This window comes from Cupressus sempervirens, chromosome 1 (genome assembly GCF_028749045.1).
Source record: "Cupressus sempervirens isolate cs-2001-9-10 chromosome 1, ASM2874904v1, whole genome shotgun sequence".
Lineage (NCBI taxonomy): Eukaryota > Viridiplantae > Streptophyta > Pinopsida > Cupressales > Cupressaceae > Cupressus > Cupressus sempervirens.
The window spans coordinates 131823802-131846307 of NC_143118.1; the positions used below are offsets into that span (position 1 = coordinate 131823802).

At 35.1% G+C, this 22506-nt stretch overlaps 1 protein-coding gene across 1 annotated transcript in view; it reads left to right on the forward strand.

Annotated features, from left to right (window-relative positions):
* The window catches only part of LOC149576517 (uncharacterized), a 115644-nt gene that overhangs the window by 62420 nt on the left and 30718 nt on the right, over positions 1 to 22506 (forward strand). The window contains exons 6-9 of the mRNA XM_089817600.1: positions 484 to 621; positions 742 to 945; positions 9622 to 9732; positions 9935 to 9987. Coding sequence (XP_089673726.1) covers positions 484 to 621; positions 742 to 945; positions 9622 to 9732; positions 9935 to 9987 — 506 coding nt within the window. The remainder of the gene's footprint in view (positions 1 to 483; positions 622 to 741; positions 946 to 9621; positions 9733 to 9934; positions 9988 to 22506) is intronic.

The window sequence follows — 22506 nt, forward strand, 5'->3', positions numbered from 1 at the left end:
GTCTGTCAAGGTAGATTGATGTTGTTCTGATAAAAATAAGGCACTTCTTACATTAAATTATTCATAAGATATATTAAATCGTGGAATTAGATATATGATATTTTTACTTATTTCTATTCTTTTTCTATAATAAATGCATTTTACATTACAATTCTTGAAGATATTTTTTACTTGTCTAAATGATAATGTTATAATAATAAAGATTGGTATAATCCGTATAAAATGTAAGATATTTCTTACATTAAATCATTACAAAAATTATAACAAATCATTTACATACGTTCATAGTTTTGTACTTTCATATCCTTCGTGATGTTAAATTGTTTTCATTGTAAAGTTTCCCCCTCCTTTTTGTTGTCAACTTTGTATGAACTGGTTACCTACTCTCTGTTGTGTACAATACATTGAGTAAATGAGTTTATAAACAGATTTTGGTCTTTTTGTTATGAATTGGAATTCTTTGATGAGCAATTTTTAGTGTAGGTGGCAAAGTTTATGCAGTCTAACAAGATGAAGAGGCTGAACAAATATGTGTTGGTCCACTGCACCCATGGCTTCAACCGTACTGGGTACATGATTGTGAATTATCTTATTCGAATTCAAGGCATGACTGTCAAAGAGGTATTGCAAATGTCTAGAAAAGAATATTTTGTTGTTGTCATTTGCTTCTATAATGCTTTTTACTTTGTCATTTGGTAGTTCTTTTCTTGGATCTTAAATTGGTCTCCTTTATACTTGTAGGCTGTGGAGCGCTTTGCTGGTGCAAGATCTCCAGGAATTTACAAACCAGATTATATTGATGCATTATTTAGGTGTTATAATGAAAGGAAACCAGAATCAGTGATTTGCCCCTCTACACCAGAGTGGAAAAGCTCAGTTGTTGATCTTAATGGCAATGGTATTGAAGATGAAGATGATGATGGTGACATCCTGGCTGCTTTGCAGGTAAATAGTATATTTCTTGATTCTAGAACCAAGTATTGGTTTTGTATAGAAATTCATTAATTGTTGAAACACAAACCAGTAGATTTAAATAGGAGAAATCAAAATGTTAAACAATAAGCTTTATCAACCAAGCAGTGGAAAGACATTGCGTAATGATTCCATAAATAGGCTTGCAAGCAACAACAATCTCAATACCCATGTAAAAACCACATGTACAACCAAAATGTTGCATGCTTTAGAATATAAGAAATTATTTAACACATTTCATTAAATACAACAACAATCAGTTTGCCTTATTACTAGCTAATGTATCTGATATATTGCCTTAATGGCCAATAATTTATTGAAATTGTTCTATAACCATGTTTGTCTGCGACTTGTACTAATTACAATGTTATATTTTGTAGCTTACTTTGCGAAGAGAGTACATCCATATGCTATGGAAAATACAAATTGCCATTATATAATTTCTCAGTGGATGGTCCTATTAACATATAGAAGCACTCATATTGTAGCTTAGAAATATTATTTTGACAGTTCATTCTCTTAAACATCTTTTTACTTTGTATATTACTGGTTTGGCCTTCACCATCGAATCTCTTGTTATGTTGTATCATTTTCTTGTTCTCCATCAAATCCCCCTTAAACTTGATTGCTCTATCCTTATCTTTGAGTCGTGAACTTGTTTTAAAATTATAGTAGCAATTTTTCATTTGATACGATATGTAGATATACCATCAGTTGAGAAGTAAAATATGCTTTAGATCTATCATCACTTGAGAAGAAAAATATGCTTAGAAAATTTATTTATTTTAATTTTCAAAATTTCAATCTGACTAATGATAGTTACTTTAAACCCAACAGCAGTTGTTACTACTTTGTAACCATTAGATATGTAGATGTACCATCAGTTGAGAAGAAAAATATGCTTAGAAAATTTGTTTATCTAAAGTTGCACACAAATTTTCAATTTGACTAATGATAGTTTATTTAACTCCAACAGTAGTGAATACTACTTTGTACTCATTAGCTCACAATAGTACAAAGTTTATCACATTCTGCTACCAACATTTTAATAATTGCACAAATTAGTTCGACTCTTTCATTTGTATATTTGAAAGAACTTGAACCAGTTAATGGAATTATCATATGGTTATTCACAATAGCCATCCAATAGGTTTGCATTTAACTTTAATTCTCGTCTATAATCATTATGAATTATGATTATAAAATTCCATTTACGTTATGCAACCATGGAAGTGTCATAAATGGTATCTAGGTATTCATGTTCACCTCGACATGGTATGCCACCATTTCAAGATAACTGCAATTCTCAGACAATAATTTCTATTTATATCAATCATGATATGGTTCCTTTCTATGAATTGATTGCCATATTTTTGAAGCATTTCTTCACCACAGGAATATTCATATAGTTCCACCATTTTGCCATCTTATACAAACAAAATTCTAAAATCTAAAGATAATGCTGATTGTAAATAACATCCGATTTACATTATGTTAATACCATAATCTCAAGTCTGTTATATCTTTCCTTTGGCACATATTAATGGTTTGGTAGTTCAGTAGATGCACTAGATGAAGCTTTGACACGCCTAAGATCAATATTATTATAGATTCTCATTATCATGATTAATTCAATGGAATCTTCAATTGAACACAATCCATGACATATGATATTTAGTTCACAAATTCTCCTAGTATACCCAAGAAGGATTTAACTTTTCTGGGGCATCGTATGTGAAGATTCTGTTGCATTTACTAATTATTAATCTCCTAGATTATATAGATTGTTTAATTGTCAAAAATATATTTACAACATGCATTGGGAAATAACACAATTGCAACTTCACAAGTAAAATCACAGAAAGAATATGCAACACAATGAGCACAATATTTTTGGACAAATTATCCCTAGTAAAACTCCAAAGGGAAAAACAGTACTACAAATAAGGAATTTATATTAAATTTAAGCAAATTAAGAGATACATGAATTGCTTGCCTCTTACTGGCAGAGCTTCAACAATCTCCCAATTCCCCCTGCTGAGACTCCATTGCAGCTGTCTCCAATGCTATTACTGCACCCTTGCTATCACTGCAAAACTATTTTCTAATGTTGCAAATAGTTTATTCCTGGTTGGTAATTGCTTTATATTCCAATAACATCTAGTTTGTGATGGTATTCATTCTCTTTTATGGTCGCCTTCTATGTGGAAGAATGATATAGGATGGGCTTGGCAGTGATGCCAGTGTGGGGTATTTTCTTTCTAAGTGAAGATATCGTGCCTACAATAAACAATGTTGTAATAGTGGTCATGAGAACCATGTTCAGATATATGACTACTTTGTGTGGCAGGTGTAAAGTTTCTTGGCATGTTGGTTGCCCTTGTAAAGGAAGTGTTGTGGAGCCTGCACTTACCTATTATTGTTTGTTGAGAGATGGAAGTTGCTCATTTTGATACTATTGTGAAGAATATTATCAGTGCTGTAATATAGATATTTCTGGTCTGTGTGCATTTTAGCAATCTGTTCTTGATCGTCTAGCTATTGTGTGAAAAACATTTCATAAGCATTTTATCATGCTTATCGATTCTGTAGGATTGAATCATAAGAACTTATAATTAATTTTGAGATTCAGAATAAAGGCGCTACCTTTTGGTGTGGCTGGGTTTTTCCGTCAAGTAGGACGGTTTTCCAAGGTATCTCCGGTGTGCTTGTGTTTCTTGATTTATCAGTTATTTATGCTATTCTGGTTTGAAATCTTGACATAAAGGAGGCATATGAAATAGCTATTGTAGGAGTCATAAAAGCTAGGCTTAAATAGCTATTGTAGGAGTCATAAAAGCTAGGCTTTTAGTATAACAGTTTGAAAAATAGGACTAATTTAAAAATGCCTATAGAACTCAATATTTTTTAGTTTTAGTTTTGTTAAGTATAGCTGCTTAAGAATGAGAGAGATCAATCAAATCAATTTAATGCTTGGAGTTGCTTTTGGGTTGAAGTAAAATTGCGGTTGAAGATAGTGGTCTTAATGAAGATAGAGGTGGCTTTTCATAAAGCTAATTTTGTGAAAAGTTAGTGGAGGATTATCCAAAGATATATTACTCTTTATCGAGGAAATGACTAGTTAGTTCTATTTTTGAGGGTCAATTTATTCCATCGATGTTTTTATTCTGAATATTTATTTGAGGAGTGAAAATTATTTACCATCTTTTCTCTTTTCCATTTTCATAGAGAGACGAGAATTAGGAAGAATGCATGTGCTCATAAGGTTGGTTTCTGATAAACAGCAAATGACTTTATTGGGATTCATGACCAATAAGCAAATGGGGGAGGTGATTAACCACTCTCATAAGTGGTGCAGGAGCACCCATTGCACAAGCACAATCAGGAGATCAAAAGTCACAAGATAGTCAATTTGATTATATTCGGTCATTTGTGATGTATTTGAATCAATTAGGTCCATGTTATGTAAAGGCTTTATAAGCCATTTGTAAAAGATGTTACAATTTGAAAGATTAAGGTTGGTCAATAGAGTGTGCATTTGCCATTTCCAAAGGTTTGATATATGCACCTTGCGAAAAAGTGACTCCCAAATTGCAACCTGCGAAACTGCAAAACTTTGTTGTTTCGCAGGTGCCAACAATTGCAATGGCACAACTGTGGAATGTCACTGTTTCACAGGTAGCAAAAACTGCAATCTGTGAACCTGCGAATTGTCACTATTTTGCAGGTACCAAGTACTACAAGTTGTGAACCAATGAATAGTTCCAAAATTGGAAGATGGTCGGTCAGGGAAGTTGAAACAGTTTGTAACTGTCATAGGAATCAAATGGTCAGTTTGTTTGTAAATGTCATGGGAAGCTGAATGAACATAGGTTCATTGAACTGTCATAAGGAGTCAGATTCTTCAAATAGCACTGTTGGGTCAAGTTTAGAAGGTGGTGAACAGTTAGAGGTCACCAGTGGGAGATTTGTGGCCTCTGATTGTAACAGTCCAAGAAAAGTAATAATGAAAATGGCAGAGAATCACCGTGAAGGAAAATTTTTGTGAGGTTTTCTGATGTATCATATTGAATCATAAATAAAAGATAGTTTTTTTTGCTTTAAAATACAGTTCAAAGTTTCTTTGTTTTTGACTCATTCTCACATATGAAATGGATTGAATCAAGCCCGAGAACTATTTATAATGAAGTAGGCCATTTTAACATTGTTTTAAGGAAATAGGAAACCTACAATATAAGGGAAGACCAAGGTTGTTACGTACTTCTAATGAGTTGTTTCTGACAAGATTAAGGATGGATCAACATGATCGTATGAGATTGTTTGAGTTTCCAGGGTGCTCTGCATCAATAAGCTTATTCATTATGCAATAGGAGGGTTTTGTGGGAAAATTTTAGGCATGCAAACCACAAGTATGGGGTGAATTCATACATTCCAATTAGTTTATTGGCAATAATTTATGATGGGAGAACAAAAGGCAATAGCCAAAGAAATTTGTAGATGAAGATTTTTCATAAGGACTTCTTGGGAGATTTAGATGGAGGAAGGCCACTTTCTTTGGTAATTTTGCATCCATGCCTCTTTGCTTTGGTAATGAATGGTGGGAATGTGATTCCTAAAATTCCTCAGAGTGATGGACATCAAGTGCAAGTCGACTTGAAAAGATTTCCTTTGCTAGTTGGGTGAAAAGACAAAGATCAAGAAATGAAGAGGTTTATCAATTAAAGGAATTTTACCTTTCTTAGAAGGGTGGAAGGGGATATCAAATGTTCTAGGAGACAAAATTCACGATTGCCTGAATGAAGCAGAGGATTGGGCTTTTCAATTTAAGTATGATTGTGTAGGGAGAGCTCTAGTGAAACAAAGGAAGAGGAAGAGATGGAAGGCAGGAGAATGTGCTCAATCATGGCCATTAGAGTCCTAGGGTGTGAATTTGGAGGCATGGCCATCCTCTTCGTCTATTGTAGGTGTTGGCCCTTAACCAAGCTGCCATTGGAGGAGATTGAACCATGTTTGCTACTAGGGATTGAGGGTACGGGTCCTACCTCAGATCTCTAGGGACCATAGTTACCCTAATCCTCATTTCTTGAGTTTCACCTGTCTTTTCTATTTAAGCAAAAAAGCTGATCACCAGATGATATATGAATTTATCAGTCATTTTTGAAAGTTTTGATGAATATCCCAAGAAGGATAGAAAAAGTGTAATTAGTAGATAATCTTGGGTGTAGATAGTATATAGAACGAAGGCTTACCTTTCCTTTTTGTTATTAAGGCACAATGCTTATCTTTTTAATTGAAGTAACAAAAAGAAAGCTTAGATTAGATTAATAGGGCATAATATGATGAGGGCTATTCTGTATATTTTGTCTCATTTTGCTTGTTTGGGAAGGTAGTAATTCGTTGGATGTCTAATCAGTCTCTGATAGAGATAGTTTGCAGTCCTTGTAAATTATTTTTGCTTCAAAAGTTAATATAGAACTTCTCGGCTTCGGCTTCTTATGAATCAATTTTTTTTTTTTGGCAAAAAACAAACAAACAGAGAAACAACAATGATGGGGACACAACCCAAGAACAGAATGGACACAACAGAAAAGGGGAAATTATATTAACTGAGAAAATAAGCTAGTACAAACAGTACAGAGAAAATCAACTTCAAAACATGCCCTAAGGGCTTACAATAGCATAAATCTGGAGATAATTTCTCCTTTCAGTAGCTCCTCTCAAACTCCACTCCGAACTGCCTTTTACAATGCCAAAAATCTCCTTAAATAGACCCCGGAGGGTTAAGCACTAGGAGTACATTCTAGAAAGTGCTAGTAGGCATCCATCGACCAAATAGAAGGTTCCGGAAGTTGCGGTAGAAGTTGGCACAAATCTAGAAGAATCTGGAAACGGTAACCGAACTTCCGGGAGGCATAACTTTTGAACCGTAGCTCCGATTGACGAACCGTTTACATTTCCGGAAAGCTCTCGAAGTGCTCTATAGCCCTATGGACAAGCTTTGCTTGTTCCCCATTTTTCGACCCTTTTCGAGGTCATTTAATGCCCCTAACCTGACTTTGAAGCATTCTTAGGAGGTCTCCAAAACCCGAAAAACTGCAATAACTTTCAAACCGTGGGGCCTTTTGACCTGATTCTTTTTCTGGAATGCTCTAAATCACAATTACATTCATCTAGCCAATTCACACCTTCTAGGTCACCAAAATGATGGCCAAATTGCATGCTCCTATTTTTTCGGGATTTTCTAGCACACTACTAGTTGAACTGTGAGAGTTGGAACCTTTATTTGACCCAAATGGGTATCCAAAAATGTAAAGACATGAAACAGAAACTAAGTCTAAGTACATTTTTTTGGGTGACACAGGATTGCCCTTATACCTCTGGATGCTCCTGCATCAAACAAACATAGCAATCCCATGGTCAGGAGTGCCTCCTTCGAAAACCTGTTGACATTCTCCATAAGAACTTTGTTTAAAAGAACTTTTAGGAGATTTGTGGCATCTTTTTAAATGGAAATGAGTGGGTCAGTAATATAGAGTTTCTCGGCTTCAGCCTCTTATGAATCAATTTTTTTTTTCAAAAAACAAACAAACATAGCAATCCCATGGTCAGGAGTGCCTCTTTCCAAAACCTGTTGACATTCTCCATAAGAACTTTATTTTACCCCACAAGCTGAAGTGTAAAAGGATTTTTAGGAGATTTGTGGTGTCTTTTTAAATGAAAAAGAGTGGGTGAGTAATCGGCACGATTACATCGAAAGATACAGGGGAGTTTAGGATGATAAGAAGGCCTAGAATCATTAGCAAATTTCCTATCAAGGCGTCTAGCAATGCAAGTATTCTTAATTTTGCAATTGTTTTGAGTTAAAATTCCATTGATTAGAGGGTACAAGTTAGCTGAAAGTGGATAAGCTCAAGATATTTTCCACAGAAAGTCAAATTGTGATATTCTATCAGCATTTAATTGTGTAGTGTTTGTGTCAAACTCATTGGCCCATGTTTCATGAGTAGTGGTTCACGTGAACCCATTTCTCATGAGAATGAATGGGACACTCAACACTCATTGGATCTAGGTGATGCTCACATAGTAACAAAAGTTCCTTATATAAAGTTACTAAAGTTACAAATAAGTTGCTTCTAGAAGGAACAAATTTTAACAAAACACAGGAAAAAAAACTTTCTTAAACAAACTAAAGGCTACTAGATGACCATTAAAGAAACATTCTATTATCTTAATACCCTCAATTGTTATCGTGCTAACCATCTAGATAAAAAAAATAGAGGGCTGCCCCCATTCTTCAGAATGCTTTGCAACAAGAGACAACTGCCTGCCTCTGACTTTGCAATAAGGGTGAGATTCATGTTGCCTTAGACAACTCAGTCACGAGGCATCCAATTGTGCAGAAGTTTTAGGTTCATTCATATTCTCATGAATTTGCAAATAGTTAAATTATAAACTACAATGCATTCTACAATATTAGCAGGATTTGGGAGTTTATGGTTCATAGAAGACGATTGTTCACTTGCCACTCTTGGGTTTACCCATATGATCATCTTTTCTATGAGATATATTTGCACTGATTCCCTAAATTTGACAACATGATATGACACATCATGTTGATTGTAGACAACTGATTGTCCACTAGTGTCCTTGGGGACCTTGAAGAGATCCATGTGGGTCAACTATGGCTAGGCTATCATAGGCCATGCAGAACATAAAGGAAGTAAAATAGAAAGGAACAAGAAACAGCAAAGAAGGCATGGAATGCTGTAGTCCCCCATCCGTAAATGGATCAAGATGACTAGCATGCTCTGCTCTCCAAAGGGAACATGTCTAGACAGATGAAGGATGATGAATCATAAATTGATTAGCAAACCCAGTTTTTCTCAGCAAATCCCAAACAACAATTTTTACCTTTTTCACACTGCTAGTCAGGTGACTGGTCGGCCCAGTTCCTCTAATTATGTCCCTTTTGTTCTTTCCCTTGCAAAACCTCCTTTACGTCCATGACACCTTTATTGGAAGGTAGCAGCCCCCAGTGAATTGGGAACCCCAGCTACCATGGGTCACAATAATGTCTGAATCAGTCCTCAAAGCTTTTCCATAATGCCTGCTCCATTCTATATCTATATTTTGTATGGAAATGCGGCTCCTTTCCCCCACAAAAAACCAAGTGGTTCCCACCAATCTTAGCGCCTGGCCTCCAACATGATGTTACATTGGCAACTGTCTCCCAATTTTTATTACAAATATAAACTCCCTCACCGAAGCCCCTCTTACTCATAAAAAGACAAAAGAAATATATAGCTGCAATATTCCCTCATACTATATAAAACAGCAGTTAGTTCCTAAACGACAACATTGTTGGTCAAGGGCTATAATAAAATATCATGGATAATGTCATTAGTTCCATGGAAAAATGCATCACTTTTTAAGTGTTGCATTTCAATAACACGATAGTTGTTAGGTTCTACCGTAAACTTGTTTTTAATTTCAATAATACTATCCTATATATTGTTGTGTACATTGCTTGCTTCCTCACACATTAAGATGTTATTTCATGGTTTTTAAAGTGCCATCTGCTATTGATTGTTGTGATGGTTAGTCATCTCAATGTGAAATTTGTTTATGGTATGTTTCTTTTTTTATCAGGATGTTGAGATTGAAAATGGAGTCATGACAAATGACGATGTTCTAGGTGATGAAATTTGTTTTGGGCAGCAACTGGATCTGCAGAGGCTTTGTTGCCAGGCACTTGGAATAGTGAGTACAATATACTGTAGTTGCTGTTCATAACTACACTAATTTGAGATATTGTAGACATACATATTAATGTCTGGCCATCACCTTGTGAACTGTATCATTTGCAGGCAATAATACAATGTTAGTTTCAAGCTTCTAGTATAAATAATTTTTGTAGAATGCTAAGGAATCCTGACGAGGGAGTTTGGTCTTTGCATTTCAGCAAACCCAAGGAAATTCTCATTTTCCAGGATCCCAGCCGGTCTCATTGGACAGGTTTTCTGCTGCCCCTTAAATGTTTAAATGAAATTATTAATGGATATGTTTATGTTCATATGTCTCATTGGACAGGTTTTCTGCTGCACCTTAAATGTTTAAATGAAATTATTAATGGCTATGTTTATGTTCATATTTTGTAATAATACTGTAGTTCAGGTGAGTTGGCTCAAATAGTAACTATATACATATTTTGTAATTAAATTTCCTAGCTGTCGCGATGCCAGATTCTAGTTTTTACCAACAATAATGTTGATGGCCTTTGCTTTTTGCTGTGGTAAGATCTTTCATCTCCTTTAACTGTTCTATTTCTGTGCGAGGCCAATATTGATATAAAATCAATATTTCTCTGAGTTTTGGGGTTGGAGGAGAGGGGTCACTTCGGCAACGTCATCTTTTTTCTAGAATTTTAATAGTTGAATTTCTAAACACAAGTAATAAAAAATGACTTCGAAGAAGATGAAATGTAAAATAGACAATCATTTAAATGTATCTTTTAAATGCATAAACGTGAGCTCATACAAATATTAGTATGCAAGTGTTTCAATTACGATGAAAGTGAATTTAACTCATTCCATTTACATTTGTGACACACTGAATCATTTTAACATAACATAAACTTTGAGCAGGTCAATGTAATTCCTCTGGAGAAAACAGCATTAGAATTTCTTCTTGGCACTTTTGAACTTCCTCCAATGCTTTATTAGTTTTCTGTTGACTTAACCCTCATATAGAGCAACACTTGTACCCAAAATATGAACCCCTTGACCAGCAATCAGAACTTTCATATTTTTTTGTCTTTCATATCTTCTTTTTAGTAAATATCATGGTGATTTTTTAATTAAAAAAAAGCATTATTAAAACTATGCCTGTCAAATGGAACTTTTGGCCTTCCTTGGTATGGTCAAGGCCCAAGGGGTGTCTGAGATGTCCACAACTGCCTCGTAAATGATCAAACATGTCCACAGCTGCCCATATGCTACATTTCTGAACCATATCACCATTTTCAAATTCTTGCCTATCAACTTCAAAATGTTGTTGGGGATAGGTAGGAGGTTTGAGGGCTGTGTGTGCATCCATAGACCACAGGTGATAGCAAGTTTGTTTTCCTTTTAACAGATCTCTTACTTCAAGAAAAAATGGGAGTTGATGCTTTTGAATGGAGTGTTAAATTGTTGAGGTCACTGACAACTTCCTTTATCTGGGATATTTAAGGGATACTAGAAGTATGCTTGGCTTAGTCATGCTATTGCTGTATTTCATTTATTTAGTATTATGCAATCATGTGGAATATGTATATATTGTGCAATCTCTCTCAAATTAGGCATCTAACATTTTGGCATTGTTGCTTAAAGTTCAAACTTGGAGGTTAGAGGGGTGATGGGTGGAGGCATAATGAGTCGTACTTTTGACCAGCAAGTACTCATAATCGACAGTGACATCAAGGAGGAAGTAACCTGAGAGGATCGGTTAACATAGACGAGTACGTACAATGGGAAGCTAAGAAGAGGACTCTCCCCACCGGTATGGTACCTGTGGAGCTCCTGGTGAGCGAGACAATCTACGATCTTTTGTGAAGCCTTTCAAGGTTACTCGCACACTGATTGGTCGAAGTCGAAAGACAACCGAAAGAGAACAACGTAGACAACAAATACTACAACAGTACAAAGAGAGGAACTGAAGGAAAGGGGAACCATGTGACACTAGTAGGTGTAAGTAACTTTGACGATTAATGCCCACTTGACCAAACAAGGCCATAAGGCAACATATAAAGGCAGAGACAAAAGGAGATAAGAGAGTTGAAATTTCCGTACGGAGGTCTTTGCATATCTAAGAGCAAGTGGAGAGATGCCTATGACTACAAGAAAAAACATTTTGTTGGTCCCCCACTGTGGGCACACGATGCTGAAACACAATCGTCAAGATGGGATTGGGAAGAGATTGCTAGAGAATTGCTACTCTTGAGCAATTCTTGGGCCTACCAAGGATTTGACATCAATAGTTGGGAAGGTGGTGACTTGGTACCGACCAAACCATTTGTATATTCTAAAGTGGACAATCGGCAAGAGGGAAATCTTGAAGGCGTGGTAGCGGATTTATTTGAGAGTACCTTGTGGGCCATTGAAAATCTCACTATCTTGGAGGGACCAAGAATAGGGAGAATAGAACCACAGAGTCTGGGGAGAAGAGAGTACTAGTACCACTATAAAGGAGGCAACCAAGTCGTGAATGAAAGAGGTGGAGGGGTAGAAGATCCGTAAGTAGTCGAAGGTGGGAAAGATGCACATGGATGTGGAGGAGGAATCAACCCACTGATGTCTAATAACATGCACGATACCTATAATACGTGGCAAATGGAAAACCCTCTGGAGAAGTTGAAATTACCCAAGTCCAGTGGGGATGGATCAAGGAATCCAGTCTGCGACTGTGAAACATGTTTAACAATATGGGAAGCAAGTGACTAGGTTTACCATGACTACTTGTTAAAGACTTTTTTCGGCCATCCTACAAGGTATTGCAATTGATTGGTACACGAACTGCCAACATGGGACAGGGCAACTCCCAATGACATGGGAAAAGCATCTCAGGAGGAGTTCAGATTGCTCTACAACAATGACAAAGAGGTAGCAGAAATCTACAACACAATGTAAGGGAAGAATAAGACCATATGATCCTACTATCACAGGTTGAAAGAATTCATTCCCAAACATCCAAATACAAGAGAAAGAGGGGCTTTCAAACATAACTCTCAATATAACTTAAGTTAGATTAGCAAAACCCCAATAGGATGAAGGGATGCCAGTATTAAACCCAAATTATACCAAGGAAGTATGCAAGCTAGTCCTCTTTCATGCAATATTTATCAACCTTAGCAATGCAATGTGAAAGGAAATTGAACCAATTGATTAAATGACAAAATGAAATAATCATAATTTAATAATATTATATTAGCATAAATAATAATATGTATAACAATATATATATATATATATTATGTACTATAATATATATATATATATATATATATTATATAGAATAATATATATTATTTAACATGAATAAGTATATATAGGAAATGATGATTTACCAATAACAATAATGTATCTCAGATCAAATCAATCCGATTGAAGCTACAACCTTAACACTCCCTTTTAGTTAGGGAAAGCATCTATTGGACTAAACCATAACACTCACTCCTGGGCTTCATATCAGCGGCGGTGAAAGCATCGGGGGACTAGACTAGTGACATAAACTTATCGCCGACAATTTATTAGTTGCATATTGTAATCATCTTTGCCTCATTGTCCAAGATAGATAAATCGTGTGTACATGACTATTCTTTCCCATACTTTTGTGTGAGGATCGTAGATTTATTCACAAGAGCCATCTTGACGCAGCTGATCAAGTCCAATTTAAGGTAGAGTGGAGCACTTATTTCTTCCTTTATCGTTATTTGAGTATATTAGAGAATAGAAGCTATTCCCTCCTCACACACATTATGGCAGTGGCGTTGAGTATAGAAAATGCGGCTTCTCAACATAGCGTTCTAGTTCTTGGAGACAACTCTTAGATTTATGTGCATCTTGTATGAAAATCTTATCAAGCATGACCTAACACTAAATCATATGGCAAACTTGGTACGAATTCCATTTTCATCAAACACTTTGTTTATTGTTAACTGTATAGATCTTTTTTATTCGCTTATCCATTTGCTCTATTTAACATGTTGAAGAGGTTATGTAGCTTCAAAGCCATTCATGTCATTAATGAAGATACAATTTTCCTATTGCATCTTACTCATTCCTTTGATACATTTGCAAATTGGCTTTGATACCATGTTGAGTAACATGGATCGTTTTTCTGCAATGTACTAACATTGCCATTGTAATTTGTAACAAACGGATTTTCATAACAAAATAAAAAGTGATCTAGAAAGAGTTTTCCTCAACTAATTATTGAAACAAAATATATTGAATTATTTTTCATGAGACGTTAACTGATTTTAACTACCAATGATTCATTAAGATAACAAAACCAACCTGAAATAACTTCAATAACGTTCAACTGAAATAACTGTAACAATGATTAACCGAAATAACTGTAACAATGATCAAATGAAATAACTATAATATTGATTAACTGAAATAACGATCAGCTGAAATAACTGTAACAATGATCAACTGAATAACTATAATATTGATTTACTGAAATAACAATTTGCTATCTTTCCGTGCATACAAGTAAAGTAAATGCATAACATGAAATAGATAGAGGAACATATGAGAAGTATTTGGTGAGTCTTTAATTCCTTGTGCAAGCCTCGACTTTCGGTAAGAGGAGAAGCATTCATTTAGGCTTAACCTCCCAACCTCGAACCATATTCATCCCCACACAATCTATTGAATAGAAAGGCCCTCCCTACCTTGGGATCAGGCTTGGGATACTTTTAGTCCAGCCACATGAGCATTCCGGTGTTTAGAATGTCCATACAATTATCTACGAACATGTCTGAATAATTAGCACTACTGACATCAAGTGATCATAGATGGCAAATATGCCTTTAACGACCTTGGCCAAGGTCCTCTAATGGGTTCAATGACCCGATCACCACCGCTTGACTTGACAACAGGGGAACAATAAGTTTGAACATGCATGAGCTATTAAATGAAAATAATTTAGAATTGGTATGTCATGTCTGACTTTTATTTCCATGTTATTGTAGATTCCCATCTCACCTCTTCACCTTTTCTATGGCTATACAATCGGTGAGTCCTAGGTGTTCGAATCTCAGAGCAATTGGCTCTATCTTTTGATACTCAACTTGATATAAGAATATTACATGTTTTCAACATATCACATATTTGTGACTTGAGAAAGATAATCTTTGCAAAATAAATACCATGACATTCAACAGTAAAATAAAGATGTGAAAGCATATCATGAATAATTGGTATTGACCTATCATGAGAAGTTCTGACTTAAGGAGGAACTATCTGATGATATCAAACAAGGATGTTGTACGGTATTTCTGGAATCTATAGCTTATTGCTGTAAATACAATGCAAAGGTATCTGATAAAAAGAATATATTATAAATCGACTGGATGTGGTAAGTCAACCACATAACTTGGTAAGTGCAAAAGTATTGGAGCCTTGGCTGGACGCTAATAGTCAGTTGCTTCATGGAATTTACTTTAGGTGCAAATCTTTGTGTGATTATCAATGACGTCTTAAGCAAAAATATTAATGAAATAAAAAATCATTGCAAGGAAAAATGTAGAGAGTTATAGGGTATCTGATAAAAAAAAAATATTATAAATCGACTAGATGTAGTAAGTCAACCACATAACCTGGTAAGTTTAGAAGTATTGGAGCCTTGGTTGGACGCTAATAGTTAGTTCCTTTGCGGAATTTACTTTAGGCGCAAATCTCTATGTGATTATCAATGACGTCTTCAGCAAAAATATTAATGAAATGGCAAATCGTTGCAAGGAAAAATGTAGAGTTATTGGGTGTTATATTGTAGAGATATCGGGTGTTGTATCGCAGAGATATCGGGTGTTATATTGCAAAGATATCGGGTGTTGTATTGCAGGGATATTGGGTGATATATTGCTGCTCATGGTCTCTCACAACTTCATAATACAAGGGAGTATTCGAAAACCTTTTTGCTTCCAAGAAGCCGCAACTTAAAAGAAAGAACTCGGCTTCTTGAACACCAATATGCCAAATGTGCTTATCGATTACTAGCAAGAATTTGAATAAATATGGAAAAAGATTTGAAAGTTATAAATCAAGGATATTTATAATATATTTATCTACTTGCACATAGATGTACTTATGAGGTGGCATCATATTATTTATTTTATAAAAATAATATTATGGTGTCACCTTTATTCCTATATCTATGTGCACGTACATAAATATACGTTATAATGATGTGGCGGAAAAGTCAATCAAAACCATTTGAGGTACGTATTATTTTTAATTAAAATAATATGTTATAAATGTTTATTTAATATCTCACGTGGGTCCATCGATTGTGTTTTGATGTTTAGGTCGCTAGGTCCTTACCAAGAGAATTAAAGGTCATACCTGTCAACCCGATAAATGGACTAAACTAGTATGCCATTCCGTTGATCTCGTTTAGCAATGCTTCTCCCCTTCATCTTCTCCTACAATCACCTGTGCAACATTTCCACGATAATAACAAGCTCCATGATAATTCCATAATAACATTTAATTTAGATAAGGAATATAAGGAATTTAATTATTAACCATAATTCCGAAATCAAGCAACTGCTAATCATCACATGACAAACAATGGATAACGACCATCATCATTAAACAATTATCACAATGAATACAACGGATATATTTAACCACTCTCTTCACATGATTATGAAAGAAAATCCATTTAATCCAATGGCTATAAATAAATTTAAATTAGGTCAAAATTTGGGATGTAACATAATTGATGTATTCCAAATGCAGATTTGTATCTCATAAATATGAGAGGAGGCATGCCTCATGAAGAGACATGTCTCTATGGTATAATCATCATTTAGTAATATTATATTAACATAAATAATAATATGTAAAACAATATATATATATATATATATATATATTAATATATATATATATATATATATATATATATATATATATATTAATATATATATATATATATATATATATATATATATATATATATAATGTACTATAATCTATATATATTATTTACAATAATATATATTATTTAACGTGGATAAGTATATATAGGAAATGATGATTTACTAATAAAAATAATGTATCTTAGATTGATTTAATTTGATTTAAGCTACAACCTTAACAAAAACCTCATGAATGGGGAATGTTTGTGATATACCTTAGATGAAAATATGAAGGACAACTCCACTATCACCTTGAAGAAAGAAGCCTGATACAAGAATGAAATGCTAGATCTTTGATGAATAATTGAGGACTGCTTGATGTAGATGCTTGAAAATGCTTGCTTGATGTCTCATGTACGTGTGTATGCTTGATCATGGGGGTGGCTGGATGAAAATGGAATGCCCGAGCCTCCTTATATACTAATTTTTGGGGGTGGAAAATAAGTAGGCTGACTAAGGGACGAAAAAAATTGAAACACCCAAGACATCTTGGGCCTTGAGATCGAAATCCCTCTAGGTATAGGTCAACCTATTTGATCTATACTGGCATAGGTCGACCATGTCGATCTATACCTGGGACACCCTCAAGGTCTTGGGAAGGTGTAGAAATATTCGAGAATTAATGAAAGCACTGTAAGATATTACCCTGCATAGAAATGAGAGATGACTTAGAAAATTGAGCAAGTTTAGAAGAAGAGAGAGACCAAAACCACACTAAGAAGGGCTAAAAGATCTCAAAATGAAGTGCTTCCATTTTAAGATTGAACAATGAGTTAGTGTAACATCCACTTTTTTCGGGTCTTAACTAATAACTTGTAATATCAAAGAAATACAATTAATATTTCATATTCATAGGAAGATAGTTATAATATTAATGCTTGTGCGAATGAGATTAATGGTTACAATTAGTCAAACAGAAAATTCATAACTAACAATTGAAGACATCATTAATGAATTTAATAAGGAATTTAAAATTTACATACTGTAGTATTCAAATCCGAAATCTGTCTAGGGATGCTTCTACAAAACCTAAGTTAGTCTATATATACTGCCTAGGAACAAATAGCTATACCATTTTATCGAAATGACAAATACCATCAAAGAACAAATAGCTATACCATTTTATCGAAATGACAAATACCATCAAATACCTCTATATCATTTAGGGCATCAAAATACCACTGTATCATTTAGGGCATCAAATACCATTGTATCATCCATTTTCTTTCTATTGCTAGCTATGGCAATAACATACAGTTAGAAGGTACACTCATATTCATTGTTCACATAAATGAAAGATAGAAATAACAATCCATTAGATAAACCTATCTCTTGCATATAGATATATTCCATGTTCAGTTGGAAGATCAATCGATTTAACTGGTTATCAATTACATTGACGAGAAAAGTTGCTTTCATTAGAGGAATAATTGAATCAATGATATAAATGAATCCATCATATCTTCTACTCGTATAAACATCATAAGAGTAAAATACCTGTTACCAACAAATGTTTGAATGCATAACTTACCTATCTGGTGCATGTCTTGGCATCTTGTGGAGAGGGGAAACATTGTCAGGGGCTTAACCTCCCAACCACGGACCTTAACTTATCCATACACAATCTCTATTGAGAAAGGCCCTTCCTACCCAGAAATAGACATGAAACGCCTTGTCCAGCCACTGAGCATTCCTGGTACTTAATTCCACCACTCGACTTGACAATTGAGTATACTTGGACAATCATGAGCTAACTTGGATATTTTGTTGGAATTTATTATAAAACTTATCATGAATTCATATATGAAGCTCTAATTTTTGTTCTTTCCTTTTCAAGGATTTCCTTTCCTCTTCACCCCCTTTCATTGGTTATTCTTGCCAGGGTGAGTCCTTGGAGAGAGTGATTTCTCATTTTGCTATAGATCATCTTGGATATTCATGGATTCCTATCCATTGGCGGGTACATTGTGAGTAACAAACTTGTGTAAAGATGTAATTCAATTCTGGCAACATGCCGATCTTATATTTCAATACCACACATGGTAAAGTAAAAGACAAGATTATAAATGTAAACACAAAGAGGAATGAACTTTGATCTTAGTGATAATTTCTCATTCTGTATGTTGGCCCCCTTTTGAAATTAACAATTTTCAGTGATCTTGAATAGAAAGGTCAACAAGAACCTGAGCCAAGCACATAGACATTGATCATACAATCGATGCATAAATCATAAAGGTCGAATGCATAGATAATTCATTTAAAAACTGTTGCATCGATTTAGAATCATAATAATTCGATTGCATAGACACCAAACTTAAAATTTGTTGCATTGTTTCAAATTCATAAAGAATGGGTATGTAAATATTGAACATAACCTGAACGAAAGCCTTTGTGGGATTTGAATGATGCCTCCACTGTATGGCTTAGCGCCGACTCTTGCTCTGAATGGAATGTGAAAATGATGTGGGAAGACTTGCATTTGAACCAAGATGTATTATGCTCAGGGTAAGAGGAAAAGAATACCGTTTGAAGGAAGATATGGAATGTTTATGATCATCCTTAGGCTCAAGTGAGCCGCGACTCAAGGTGGTAGTTTCTTTCCAAGACCATCAGTTACAAGGTCACCGAATTTAAAAGAAAAGGTGGTTCTACATGGTTGCCTCGCATGGAGAGATACAAGTTAGATTTATTAAAAAGCTCCATTGAAAAACATTTATATATACATATTATATATATTAGTTTTAAATGATTCCATCATGCTATTTATTATATCTAAAGTTGCACCTATAAATATACGTATATCTATATACATGCAGTTCAAAGAATTATGGTTTATTTCTACATCATATCCTCCTTGTATATGCACACGTATATATAGATATTAATAAGTATGATTTATAGATATCATCCTAGTATCATGTTGGCCTGATACATTTATATATATATCCTAATTCTTATGATAAGATTGCCAGTGTCTCATATATATATATATATATATATATATATATATATATATATATATATATATATATATATATATATATATATATATATATATATATATATATATATATATATATATCTTAATTCTTATGATAAGATTGTTGGTGTCTGAAAACAGTAGAGAGGTAATAGTTATTATCATGATATTAAATGTTTAATATTTTTCTTGTTATAAAAATTGACCAAGTAGCTCATGGTATTGCCCAACATACTCTCTTGCTTGACTAGTCGTTTACCCTTAGCTATGGTGATTCAAGTTTCATACCTATTTTCCTATTGATGGTGGTGCCCCTATGCCCAATTCTATTCTTACAATGCTTCCACCCCTTTGATGTGTTCCCTACAAAGAAATTCTCCACAATTAAATCATATTCCTCAATATAATAATAAAAACCATAACAAGTTATTAATCATAAACAATCATAACGGCTAATTGCCTTTTCATTTCCCATGAATTCATAATGAATAACCAACTTTCCAAAATAACATTAAAATATCATCATAATGGTTAGCTAGCATGCCAATCTTCATATGAAATTATAACGATTACCATCTTACCATTTCACATGATTGTAACTAATTTTACCTGTCAATAGACTTCAAATGAAGCCTCAGCGGTTATATGAACATTTCAAATGGAGCCAAATTTGGGATGTAATAGTTAGACAACCAACCAACAAATGACTTGAAGAAAAGGTGGTTCATTGAAGAGTTAAACCCCTTCCTCCCTCCAAAAGAAAATGAAGGTGGTACCACCATCCTCCAACGCAGAGGCCCAAATTCAGGAAATGAACATTGAAAGTGAAAACATGACATCGAAAGGAAAGAAACAAACTAATGACAATGAGAGTACATATGGCGAGAGCAAAGGAGAGTCTCGTACAATTCAAGCCCTTTGGAAGGATATGTTGACGATGATGAAGGAAATGTAAGAAGAGGAGGACACTACCCAGGAAGGCAAAAGAAAGGAACTATGGTGTACTGAGTGTAAGAACAAAGGGCACACCAAGGCAAACTCTCCCAAGAAACTATTCTATGACATTTGCCAAGTATAAAGACACTCCATTAAGGAGTGCTTGTACAACCTGAAAGTATGGATCACACAAGTGCCCTTTACCCAAGGAACTCCACCTCTGCAAGGACAAACACTGTATAATGCTTCGCCTAGTGTGAGTGGAAGTGGTGCTAGGAGCAACAAAGGGTTGTAAGATTTAACTAAGGGAAGTCATATAAGTTGTATGGTGACAAGGGAATATTCAGGTGCACAACGAGTTATACGAACAAAACACTTATTTTAGGTGCTATTTGTATGCATTGTACAAGGTGTAGGAGTACATCCAGTCGTACAACAAATAATAGAAGGCTGCTGAGATCTATTCGTATAGGTATAAGACAACATTTTCAACATTTCTATAAACTCATATGGGTACATGACAACATTCACCTTCGTGGCATAGAAACACAAGGTGTCATGTGCATGCGAGAAGTGGGGCGTGAGAAGGTGGAGGGGAAGTTGTAAGGACAATACAAGCATCATAGTTAGCCAACCTTCCGTACACACTGTGCAAGTGGTAGGAGGTGGGATAACACTCACTGTGCATGTCGTGCGAGTGGCATGAGGTAGGATGACACTCATGTATGCAAATGAAGGGAAGAACATATACTGTACTGGTAGAAGTAGAGGTATGAATGTGGTGAATGCTACTAGGGAAGCAAAGAAAAATGCAAACTGTAGCATTGGGAAGCAGGTTAAGGCAGTATGGATGAGAATTGTTTGGAACAAAAAGATGACAGGACATACAAGGGAGATGACACTTGGTAGTCGGATGGAAGTTGGCAGAAGAGAGATGGCATTGGAAAATATCAAGCGTATTATGAACGCCATGGAGTTCTGTGTGGTTTTGAAGGTGCTGATTTGGTCTTGACACTCGCTGTACATGCCATGCGAGTGGCAGGAGGTAGGATGACACTCGCATACATGGATAGAGGGAAGAACATATATTGTACGAGCAAAAGTAGAGGTGTGAGTGTGGTGAATGCTACTAGGGAAGCCAACCGCAATACAAACCATAGCATTAGGAAGTAGGATAAGATAGCATGGATGTGAGTTGTATGAAGCAGAAGGATGATGGAACATAAAAGGGAGATGTAGTTGTTACTCAGATGGAAGTTGGGAAAGGAGAGATGGCAATGGAAATTATCAAGAAAATGATGTGTGCGATGGAGTTCTATGTGGTTTTGAAGGTGCTAATTTGGTCTTGGCAGTGGGCTGCTGCCCCTCAACCTCGCCCTATACCCCAATTGGTAGCGCACATGTGGTGTTGTCTCCAAACCCCACCATAGGTGCTGCCTCTCAACCTTGTTGGCAACATTGCCCCAAGACCCTTGCAAGGGCAAGGGGTGCTGTCCTTAGTTACCAGATTTGTGCTCTAGAGGCCGGATCCGGATTCGGATGCGTGGTTGGAGTTGTTTGGATTCTTCCAAAAAAAAATTTCGATTATTTTCTTATAATTATAATGGATTTGATCTATAGATTTATACTATGAAATGATTTAGAATCATATACTCATACTTCGAAATGATTTAGTTTTAGAATTATGTATATGTTTCTCATTTTTAGTATATATAATGCATATATACACACACACACACACACACACACGGATCCTCCATGAATCTTAATTGGAAATTTATTTATTTTTTACGAATCCACAGATACGATTCACGTACCCGAATTCGAATCGGTAACTAAGGTGCTGTCCCTTGATTCTGTTGGGGCCGTTGCACCTGAATCTCCTCTTTACTTCTGAAGCACACTACAACTTTGAGTTTGTGTAGTG